At 37.4% G+C, this 12589-nt stretch overlaps 1 protein-coding gene across 1 annotated transcript in view; it reads left to right on the plus strand.

Moving 5' to 3' along the window:
• The window catches only part of LOC118278041 (uncharacterized), a 75051-nt gene that overhangs the window by 16247 nt on the left and 46215 nt on the right, over window positions 1-12589 (plus strand). The window contains exon 2 of the mRNA XM_035597097.2: window positions 1405-2216. Coding sequence (XP_035452990.2) covers window positions 1538-2216 — 679 coding nt within the window. The 5' untranslated portion in view covers window positions 1405-1537. The remainder of the gene's footprint in view (window positions 1-1404; window positions 2217-12589) is intronic.

The following is a 12589-nucleotide window of genomic DNA, read 5'->3' on the forward strand; positions in this document are numbered from 1 at the left end:
CACAGTGGACGCGCATCACTAGTCAGGGCAAATACGCAGGATGGTTGCGATTAAACGCCAATCGTTGCGACTCGTTGTGAATCGTTGCGAATCGTCGTGAATCGTTGCGAATCGCTTTGTATCGTTGTGTCGTGTCGTCGTGTTTTCCAGTCGCCGCTTTGTTTCAGTTTCATCCCTTAGGGCTGTCACGTTTTCGTATATTTATTTTCTCTATCCAAATATATTTTGTTATGTTATTTTTGATATATACAAACAAAGATTGGTAGATATGTAACAAAGATAAGGTTTGTTTAAACCTGTTCATTTCGGGCTTTACCAAATGTATTAGAATCGCATTAGGGACAGAGAGCAAATAGCTTGTTTTTATATGTACCTACGTTATTTTTATCACATTTATCATTTAAGCTTAATTTATTTTAGCGATTACCAATGTTTACCTATGATATATTTAGTTCAATTTGTTGATAATTACGAGTATTCTACTAATTAATGATACTAGGTCACAATGAACAAGAATAGTACATTATTAATTCAATTAATTTGTTCCGCGGATGATATCTTTCACCTCAATCTAATTGTGGAACTGATTATCCTAATTGACTGATTATTTCAAATGATTATGATGTCCGAACTAACTGGATTTAATGTGGAAAACACGAGCATAATATGTAGGACATGAAATAATTTGTCCGGATCAGGTAAAATCAAATATTACTCAAAACAAAAATACAATAATTTCAGCCGGGAACAATAACATGTAGACACAGGTGTTCATCAAATAAAAATACTTGTATGTATGTGTGTGTGTGTATGTATGTATGTATGTGTATATTGAAACAATACAAACACAAACAATTCGCGACAACCTTGATATGTGATTCCAATAAAAATCAATCAGCGCTTACCGATCAGTTGATCCCGTGTGCCTGTGTGCGTGCACCCCACACGCCCCGGGGACCTGCGGGCGGGGGCGCGCGGCGCGGGCGGCGGGGGGGGAGGGGTACCCCGCCGCCGCGAGATAGAGCACGAACCGTTTATTGGGCTGTTAGTGTATCGTTTAATTCATTTTGTGGCTACTGTTGATGTACCCGTGTTTATTAGACTTTTGTCAACTGAATGCGACACGGCCATTGTTTTGATAATAAGTACTTTATGCGAACTATGTTATTTCTTATCGTCTCTACGATAGATGAATGTGGGTAGTTTGTAAAAGTTTTCATAACTTTTTATGAGTAATATCCATACATTCTGTTTTGACATCCACACCACTTTGTCAGATAAAATCACATTCAATCATCACGAGATAAAAATATCAATACATCATCCACTTAGCGCGCAGAACTAACTCCCGCATAATTCATTTCAATCAAACACTCAATAACACGGCTCGTGTGTTTGTTGCAGGAAGCGAACGAAAACATCACGCCGACATCAAAGTGGGACATCAAACGACACGCCACCCACACCAGCAATCAAGCACTAATACAATCATAAAAACAAACATGTATTATTTCCGCACACATTGAAAGACTAACACATGAGTGACGACACTAAAGAACAAGAAATGCAAACTGTAGTATCTTCGTACACCCCCCACCAGGAAGACAACACGCTCATACACGTCCAGAACTTCACCAACGACCACAACTTCTTCCAATGTGCGGACGACAGGCTCAGTCCAAGCGAAAAAATAAACGTAGAAGATGACAAAGAAGATTTAGTGATAGACGAATCTAGAGACGCTTCGGACGTTAATGTAGATAGCTTTGGAAGTAAAGATGACGAGATCAAAAGCACAGAAGAGAAGAAAGACGAAGTGTCCGAACCATCATGGCATCCGCACGTCTACGGGAAACCGCCGAAGAAGCCGACCCCGCACACCATAGATTATATTTTAGGCCTTTCTAATGTAGATAAAAGTAGCGAAACTAAAAAGTCGACAGTGAGTCAGCTGATGAATGTGAAAATTAATTTCGATGTGAAAAAACCTTTCGGGTACCAAGAGAAGAGTGTGCAAGTGTCGGAGGGCGATAGGAACTTAATAAGTGTTCATAAGAATAAGCTACAGGAACAGTTGCTGCAGAAAAGTGTGAGAACTAGTGACAGTGAGTTTGATAAAGTGCTTTATTATAAATGTGAGGAGCAGCCCCTGAACCTGTCCGTGCCAAAGTCTAAAGATTCCCCAGGATGGCTGGAGGATGAGCGGATCAGTAAAGGTGAGATATTCAAATTTCTACGACTTTCTACTTTTGAGCACCTTCAATATAAAATTGATGTTATCTAAATTGGTCATCCATTTCAATATTGTCTGTCCAATCAAATCTAGTTTAGTATTCTTGGAATAGTGTCTCATCTGAATGTATCGGTAAATTTAGTTTTTTTAATGGTAGTCATTAAAAATCTAGATCTAAAAATCTAAATCTAGACATTAGATGATTGTAATCTGACGAGTTTCGGAAAGAAACGTCTTGATTATGACAAGATTATTAGACATGTTGACTTGATTAATGGCCAAGTTTGAAGTGAAGTGGCTGGTATTTGATTTTGTAAATAATCCTAAATATTATGCGTAATATATTTGAGTAAAAGTTAGCATTGCGACACCAACCTCAAGAAACCACCATTTGGGTGGGCGACGTAATAAATGTTACTTTTATTTTTTAAACTGTCAGTTTGCAACGTTGCTTTCAGCCCCTCCAATTAAATGCAATGAAAACGCAATTTGAATACACTGCGGTTATGTTTGAGTTAGGGGTGGGCCGACGACGGCTATTTAAATTCACGGCCTAATTGAATTCCAACTAATAAAACTGTTGACTCATTGTGAAATGTGTCCTTTTTGACAACCTTACTGTTGCATCGTTAATTTTGTTTAATGTCCCTATTAGTATGGATTATACAATGCTTTAAATTTTATAATGACGGAGTAACCTGTCTATCTTATCTCTCATTTGTTTTGCTTTAAGCTTGCCATTAAAGGAACCTAATTGGGTTTCTTAATTGACTCCTAACGGCTTACTTTCAGCAGTCAATCAAAATTGTGCAGCTATTAAGTCAGTTGTAAACCATCGTGACCCAATAACTGGGTAGCAATAACCAGTGCGTTTACTTTGAACTCGGCTACGGAGTGTAACCGGTCAGCGAGGCGATCCATTAGGATCCCACACACGGTGCCAAATAAACACAACTTCACATAAGATTCCCCGAAGTTCATGAGGTTATATAACCCGGCCGAGTTGTAAATCACCGTCAATTAGTCAGGGTTGCTCTGTGCAATGTGCTCTCGTTTTGGGCAGGGTAATAATTTTTAGTACACGCCAATGGACGCAGATGGGCACATTGTTTTCGTAAGAGTCTGCGCACATTGCGATACTTGTCGGATGTCTCTTCCTGATATTAAAGTTATCATCTTAATTACATGATTTAAGTGGCTTGGTTCAGTGATTTTGCAACTGAGGGTATCGAGTGTGGAATGCGTCGCGTTCTTATCATTGTGATTGATTTGTGTATTAATCAAGTTTTATTTTGCAAGAAAGTGTATGTTATGAATAAATTGTAATTTCTATTTTTCGTAACTCAGATTGTTGCTAATTATGTAACAACATTCAACCACAAACGATGTTTAACATCACGGTATTTTAATTAGTTTAATGGCAGTACGTGTTTATCGGTTCATTTGCAAATCTATTGCGATTTAAACAATTCTATGAATTACAAAATCGGAGCAATATTGTGCGGTGTGTATTTTATGACGCAAGTCGCGTTGTCGCGTGGTGTGCGTTCACTCTTAGCCGTTAGTCATCGCATTGTGTTTTTATCACTAGCGGTTGTATGTTTGTTTTTTAGTTTCATACTCGCAAACTGCTGCACTTAAGTTTTATGTAAAAGGTTATGGTGGACCTTAATTGATGTGTTTAAAGTAGAATTTAAAACTGTAGTTCGAGACAGTTTATGTTTACAGACATTATTGGGACTCCATGTGTGGTTTATAGGTGTTTTAAAATATTTTATTATGATGATGTCACAGTAATTTATGTTTTCTTTTTTTATTACTTATTTTTACTTAAGTAGGTGAACAGTATTCAGTGAGATGTTTGACTCTACCATCGAAAGCTGTGAAGGAAGATAATACATTTGTTTATATTTATGTATATCTGCACTACTTTATAATAAGTGCTTTTCTTAGTGTTAACGACCGATGTTCTCTCGATGTCATGAGAGTAAAGTATAATTGCAGTAGTGTACCACGACAGGCGAGCGTACACAATTTGTCAATCGGCATCCCGATATATTCCGCGCATTCCAGTGACGACTCGCACTCGCTCCTTATAACTAATATCGAATTGCTGTTGCATTTCTATCGTTTTAATCGAGACGAATACTTAAACCAACCCATCTACCACCATCAAACTCCAACACAAGCAAAATTTAACCTTATTCCCTAAATATAAGACGGTCCAAATTGCTTATGCAAGTGCATAAATAAGTTTGCAACATGTAATTCAAACGTAGAACGTCCAAGCAATAAGCTATTGGCCGTTGCAGCTGTGTCTCTTAGGGTTGCCAATTTATTTTTAGCAAGTAAATTTATATGGATTAATGATGGCAATACTAACCCGGGCTTTATTGCGTCAATCGTCAGTTTGTTGAGGCTACGATTTATCTATGTTAATATTAGGCTCAGGGCTGTCATTTGTCACTGATCAGATTAGCGGTTATGAGCAGAGTTGTCTTTATTTTTGTTTTTAATACCAACTTAGAACCCATAATGTGTAATGATGTGCTAAGCTCAGGGATGTGGGAGATTAGAAGAGCAGTAACTCACATAAGATAGACTTAGTAAGTAAGTCTCTATTAAATTGATGCGAATATAGATATCGTCAGCATACTATGCACAGCACATTGTCGCGGACAAAGAGGGTTGTATTAAAATGATCACGTCAGTTAGAAGAACTTAAGTCAAATTTACAAACAAAATATTATACAGTATGTTTTCTCGGTTTTAATTAATAAGGGACATCCCTAAAAGACCATTGCATACAAAATTACATATAAGTATAGAAATTTGAGAACGTAAACTGAATATCTCCACATTTCAAATACTCTCTCGCTACTTTGGACTTAATTACGTATCTTCTCTACATTGTGTATGAAGTGTATGTCATAGATACATGACACGTGGATGCGCGTGGCAGCCCTGCGTGCCAGTTACTGGCGCGAGTTGCGATCGTTCAATTTGTACCACTCGCCGCCCCCTTGTTTAGACTAGCGCACTCTATGCACTCTACTAAGGAATGGAGTACACGCTCAGATTATTATTGCTATCTTAATGAATAGTAAGTTTTAGAAATTCGAAAATTTCTCAGTTGTAGCACGGAGTCTGGAATAGTGCCCAGTATAGGGCCACCCGCTTTTACATAGGACTTATAACACAAATGGTGAAAATGGTGTACATTGCATGCCGTAATGTGCACCTCTGCTTACCCCTTTGGGGATTAAAGGCGTGACGTTGCAATTTTAGAAATTCATATTATGTCTAATTTTTGGCTCGAGAGCGATTTTTTTGCTTCCAAGTTGCAATTGAACTTTGAAAGTTAGCAATAAGTGTAATAGGTAAGTAGTAAGTCCGTAGCAAATTATTTTGAGAGACCCTTTGATCGACAGGGTGTCCCTTGAAACATGTCACTGCAAACTTCTTACTTCCCGAACACACTGTGAGTTTCACAAAAATACCTTTTAAGCTTTTAAGATAAAGATAAGTTTGATTACTGGGTTGCTAGGGGCTTGTAACAATTAGGTACTAGTCTTGCTTCGAGATTGATTCGGCACTGCATAAATCTAACTTAGTGCTTTGTTGTAATAAGCAATCGACTACTGCGGAAGTTTCAAAATCATTCAGTATTTCTAGGCTGTTTAAGTGCTTCCTAAAACCCCCCTCGTATCCACTGCCTACAATATCTTCAGTGTAGCTCCCACTACTGCACATCCCCCGTCGATAATGAAGGCATGTCAAAATAAGCGCATCGGCATCGTTTCGCGCCGCGTCTCCGCCCGCAAATAGAACAAAGCCGTTGATAGCCCATTAGTTACTCGATTTGTACTTTTATGCACAACTAAAGCAGTATTGATGTTGGCTTATTATAGGATCGGTTAAGTGTGAGCTGTGTCGGTTTGATGTTGTTAATATTAAAGTAGTTTGTGAAGAAAATTATTATATGATTAAAGAATAAGTAACTGATCAATCAAACTTCAACGAATGAAAATGGTTTGTTTGGTACTGTGAAGAATAATTGTAAAAAAATATTTGAATACCCGATGCAATACTAATTTTATACTTCGGCACTACGCATGCCATATGCTTTTGATTGTTAGATCAATATTTTTGATAAAATAGAACTACAGGTACCTAAAATGTTTTTTTTTTTATGGTATAAGCCGGTAGACGAGCAGACGGATCACCTGATTGCATTGCTGGCCTTTTGGAGGTCAAGAATTTAAGGGTTGTTGGGGAATCGGGCATTGGGAAAATCGGGAAGGGCCTCCTACGTTCTGTAAAACTAGATAATAACTTTAACTAACAACCTTGAAAGTTCCCAAACCTATTTCAGGCCTTGTACAAAATCGTACAGCTTAAAGTTAACTGCCTAATACAGTATCTACCATTTATTGAACTTTCATCATATCACAACACCATCCGTCTACAAAGATTCTATATAATTACCAAGAGTATAAAAATACGAGCATCTCATTTAAAACCACCTTCCTGCGCGTCCCATGGGGGTAGCTTTGTTTAATCTTCACGGCGGCTCGGTGGCGGTGTCAGCAGGGCATTCATCATGGCGACTCACAGCTGTATTGCCGCGTTATTAGTTTAATTTGTCTGTCAGAGGGTGAAGTAATACTTAGAGAGATGGGACAGTATTTAGTTTAGGTGTAGTTTCATTTTATAGTTTTATATTTCATTGTTTGTTTGTGGTGTTAAGGTGATGTTGTTTTAAAAGGGTTGGTAGTAAATGTTGATTATAGATAGCTTGACAAATTAAATTTGCTTTGCATACATTTATTTTACAACTCTATAAATAAAACTATAAATCGAAAGTACTTTTAAAATGTCAACAAATAAATAAATAAATAATAGTTTGTCAGTCTGTCCGTCAGTGAAGCTTGGTGGTTGTTCCAAAGTGTAGCTTCCAATGAAGCGGAATAAAGTTATTTGTTAAGATTACAGAAAGAAGTATTTTAATATTAAGTGCAAAAATTAATTAAAATCAAAATTAAAAACTGAACCATCTCTAAATACCTACTTATATTAACCACATTTAGTTACGCTTTCACATCTAAAACCGCTGAATTGATTTCAATAAAGCAATCATAGATTGAACTTGGTTTATGCAAGTAGCAGACAGAAGTTAGTTTTCAATAAAAAGTGACTTAAGTGAATCAATTGAATCGTTAATCCAAGCCATCAGCTTAAGTACTTAGTCATACGTTACTCTCATACACACACACATACATACATACATGTATAACTGTATATGTATGTATGATCATATACATGTAGGTATTTAGTGCACACACATCAACGTCCATTAGCGATGACATAATGATGATCAATGACCACGTAATTATTGTACCGACTATTAACGGCGAACCAGTAAGAAAGTAGCATAGCCAGACTAGAAGGCTTAGTACAAGTTTGTTTTACGTTTAACGAGATCAAAACGAAAGCGCGTTCGGGGCTCTGATTGGTTGGTTCATTCGCGCCGGCCAATCAGAGCGCCGAACGCGGTTTCGTTTCGTTTTCGTTCAACGTAAAACAAACTCGTATTAAGGGTACAGATCAGACACACTGGACTTAGACGATACTATTTTCGCAATCTCGCAATAGTCCACAACCTATATCGTTACGTTAAACATTTCATCACACAACCAGCAGTTAATAAAACACTCAACAAACTCATCCCGACACAAATAACCGACATTTATAAATCGGCAATAATATTCGCTAACAACACCTCTGTCCGCTCCGAATATCCGATTATTATTCTCATCCATGTATTGGTGTTGGACCAATGAAGTTCAAATTCTAAATCAACGTATCTAAAGCAGAATTCAGAATAACAATATTCATAAAAGTGATGACCCGTAATGATGTTAATAAATATCGTTATCCAATAACGGTTAATCGATATAAAATGATCGTTAAATTGAATCGATAAATTAGGTAGCGGTTGTTTCGCAAGTGCGGCGCCTAATCGATTATGTGGGCTTAATGGAAGCGATTGGTGTTCGATATAATTATGATACTATTGCAGACATTCGCTTCAAATGGCTGACTTGATGTAGTCGCCGACACAGTAGTCCAATTTGGAACTTAATGTTATTAATATAGTAACGATTTTTGTTTGTTATATGAATGTTGCTCATTTATATATTGATAGATGGCTTTATCCTTCAGTGTGAATGTACTAAGTTTGTACAACTTTTAATTTAATGGAAGTAATAAAATAGTATGTGTAAAAGATTATGTATTAGCAGCATTGTATTAGTAATATTTAATCCTGCGTTATCGAAATCCAACCGTCCATTGGACATCGATAAGCTGATTTGGGTAACTGTTATAAGGCTAGGTGGTCATTAAGAACACTGTCTACTTAACGAAGTAGGCTATCAAAGCAAAAACAATGGGCAAACCCAAAAAGTTAAGTATTGAATTGAAAAACAATAAAACATGTTCCAACCAATCAACATTCTTAATTTACTATAGTCCAAACATACTTCTAGATTCTAACAAATAAAATTGGAGTGACTGTTTGTAATATTGAAATAACAGTGTGGTACATTTGAATATTGATACGATACATATAGCAAAATCATATTTTTTTCTGTCTGTTTGTTCCGGTCTATCTCTGAAATGGCTGGACCGATTTTGATGGGGTTTTTTGGCAGGTGGCTGATGTGCTAAAGAGTAGCTTAGACTTACTTTTATTTTACAAAAAATTAAAAACTCAAATTCTTATTAGTAAGAATTAGTTTCATCTTAATTTTGAAGCGAACTCGTTTCGTCCACACGAAGTCGCGGGCAACAGCTAGTACTATTATAAAAACGCATCCCATAAACTTTACCGTATCGAGCCCGGCACTGTGCCAGCTTAATAATCATAATAAAAACAATAAACATCCCATGGGCGACATAAACCACCACAGGACTTTGTGCACCAAATTAACTTCAGACTTCAAAAGATCACTTCACAGTTTACTGTCTCCCGTGATTAATGCGCCTGTTACCGGCCATAAGTGGCCTATTATCCGACCAGTCCCACTAGGATAGGTAAGTGGTGTACTGGCTGGTCATTAAGCCTGGTTTCCTGTGGGCTGGTCGTGATTCATTGCGGTGGAGAGTGAATGCTCTGAAAGATGAGGAACGTTTGTGTTGTTGCTATAAAAAGTTTGTATGCGTTGTTGAATGTTGCAGATTAATGTTTAAGATGTGTTTGTTTTGTGTCATGTATGTGTTTGCTGCGAGATTAGGTTTGACAGAACTACGACGCAGTGGGTGTGTGAAGCACTAAACTTTTCCTAGAAATTCATAATTGTTGCTGTATATTATGGTCTCATGAAAATTGCTTGAATGCTTAGAGGTGGTTTAATTTTAAATAGTGGTATAATGAAACTACCACTCATCCTTTAACTAAAATAGTCCAGAAACAAACGTTTGTGAATAGCATTGTCACCTTCAAACACCACACTATTTCCCCGTACCTTTATCTAAAAACCTTTCCGCGAAGTATCGAACCAAAGGAAGTTTCGAAAGCCCAGTACCGGCAGTATTTAGAAACCATATTAACTTCAATGAAAACAAGCCGAAAAGTGAATTTATTGTAAAGTCAACACTCGCTCGTGAATGATGGCTGAGACGTAAATCTTTAAGAGATTTACTGGTTCCTACCGCGGGCCTATCGGAGACAACCAGATGCTACGTCTCGATCGGAGCTTACGGCCTGAAAGTGAAACTGAATTGCATTTCCTTTGGTTATATATTTGATACTGCACATCTATGATATTTGATGAGCTTCCGCGTTTTCCCCATGGCTGAAAATATCTGTAGAGTTTAGTTTCTTAATATATTATGCACTTTTTTGATTCTGGTTTGGTATTAATGTAAGTATGAAATCGTAGAAAGAGGATTTGTCCAAACCAATGTTTTTTTGAATGTGGCGATTCGTTAAACCACATCCTATAGTAAAAATATAATCTGCCTTAGTAGTTGTATTCCACATTATTCTATGAATATCGTCGACACAAACATTTTTCGTACGTTAACAAATTTCAAATTCGAATTATACGCAGCTAAAATACGTATCTTCCGAAACTTGAACTATAGTATAATCCTTTTAAACTATATCACAGACTTTCCTTAATTCTCAGAACAAAGTTGTCAAGTAACACAACCGCTACTAAAGCTACAAAGTGAGACTTGTTAGTTTGTTACAATCGACTCGATGATCACCTAATTTACAAAGTATCCATTAAGTGCGGCAGGTGTCTCGTATCCTGCTCCTCGATACACTGGAGATTTACGTGTCTGTCCGTCTGTCTGTCCGACAAACAGATTTGTTTTATTGCGCGGTTCTCGCCATGTTTACGGAGGCGCTTTATTTGATTTTTCAAGCAGTTTTATTGTGTGCGCACCAAGATGTCTCTCTTCACGCGGTTTCCACGTTTTCCGTCGCATTGAGTGACGGCGACAGTGAGGCTTTTTTATTGTTCCGCCATTTGTGAGTTGTTGACTTTCTGTTGTAATTGGAGGATGCAACAGAGCCATTTATCACACACGTTGCAATATACTAGGTATTTACAGTATTCCCGAGACATTTGGTAAATAGATTTAATTGATAGCCATTCACAAACTGTGTCATGGTACCAATTACAATAAAACATGTATGGAAGTAAATACTCTTTGTTAAACTATATTAAACACATATAAATAATTAAACATATGTAATGTCACAGCTGTGTACACACGTAAGAATAAAATATTTCGCAATATTTTGTACAATATTTGAGCTTATGTATCATAACTACTTCCTATAGATTGTCTGTGTGTGTAACGATGACTGGACTGAAATAATCGCAATGAATCAGTACGTATAAGTCCTCCATTCATTCACTGAAATGTTATCAAAAGATGACAATCTGATTAATTTGGAAAATGCCACTTGCAGAGATAGGTATGGCACGTCCGCACGCGCCTCAATGCGTCATCAGCGCACCAGAGATGGGGTCAGTAAGTCTGATGCGCCATACGGAGACGCAGAAGACCTTGACGGGTTGCTGAGACTCCGGCTCGAAGAGCAGGACTAGGAATGGGGTGGTTTTCTCTTTCTCTCTCTTCTCACCTTGCCCTAGGCGGGAGAAAGCATTGGACAATTTTCTCCCTTAAAAAATACATAGGTATAGCACGTAACTAGCATGTGCCTAACATTTTTATAGAATACAACAATTTCTTCAGATTAAATTTTAATAAAGAATTTCATCAACATCCCTTTACAGTGCATTTGTTGAGCTTGACATAGCACTCTATTCAGAAAGTCTCCTCAAATGCTAAAACAATTACTGGCCTATGTATTTGAATAATCAACCCAATAATCTCAAATATTATATCCTTACCATTACAATACATGGTAACGATCGGCCCAGTTGTCAGCGAGTGTGAGACACTGTATCAGTAAGCACTGAGTACTGAGTACTGAGCCAACAGAATACAGTTCCCGGTAGTGTTGTAACCGATACATTGTGACGCGCTGTGATGTGACTCAGTGCATTGTCAGCACTATCATTGTAAACTACTTGGTGACGAGCGGAGCGAGCGCGTTTCTCTTCTGCATTGCATTAAATAATGAGGCTGAAAACTGTTGGATAACAATCGTAAGCTTAATTATCATCATTAATCTCAAAACCAGAACTTCTGCACGATGAAAGAACTTGAGCACTTATCACACGACACACGAACATCAATGACACAAAAAATAATTAAAGATTTTCTGACTCAACAAACGTGACTAAACAATAGCTGAATTAGTTTACTTCAAATTTTACACACACAGTGCAATATTAAGTTACTTATTAAATACACCATTGACGTCATTTAATCATTTCTAGGAAATATAAACTAATATTCGCGTTGCACTAACGTCACATCCTTACCTTTGTTATTGATGCGCATGCGACGCTCTGTGGAGCTTTCTCACGTAATGTGTATTACGGGTGGGCCCACACACGCAAAATTTAAGTGTGTGTGTGTAACCTAATTACAATTATAAACTAATTATTATGTTGGTGTTTGACCTTGATATACCTAAATTAGTAAATTGAATGACGATTAATGATTGATGCACTTATTCAAACAATCAATGCAATTACCTTTCTTTTTCTTTTTTGATGGGCGAATATCATCCTATCACTTCTCTCGCCTTGGGCGAGGCGAGAGGGAGTGTCAGACTTACTGAATAAAAACCACCCCGTTCCTACTCTTGCTCTTCGAGCCGGAGCCCCGGTAACCCGCTAGGCCTTCTGATCATTATTTTTC

The sequence above is a fragment of the Spodoptera frugiperda genome, chromosome 18 (assembly GCF_023101765.2).
Source record: "Spodoptera frugiperda isolate SF20-4 chromosome 18, AGI-APGP_CSIRO_Sfru_2.0, whole genome shotgun sequence".
In the NCBI taxonomy this organism is placed as follows: domain Eukaryota; kingdom Metazoa; phylum Arthropoda; class Insecta; order Lepidoptera; family Noctuidae; genus Spodoptera; species Spodoptera frugiperda.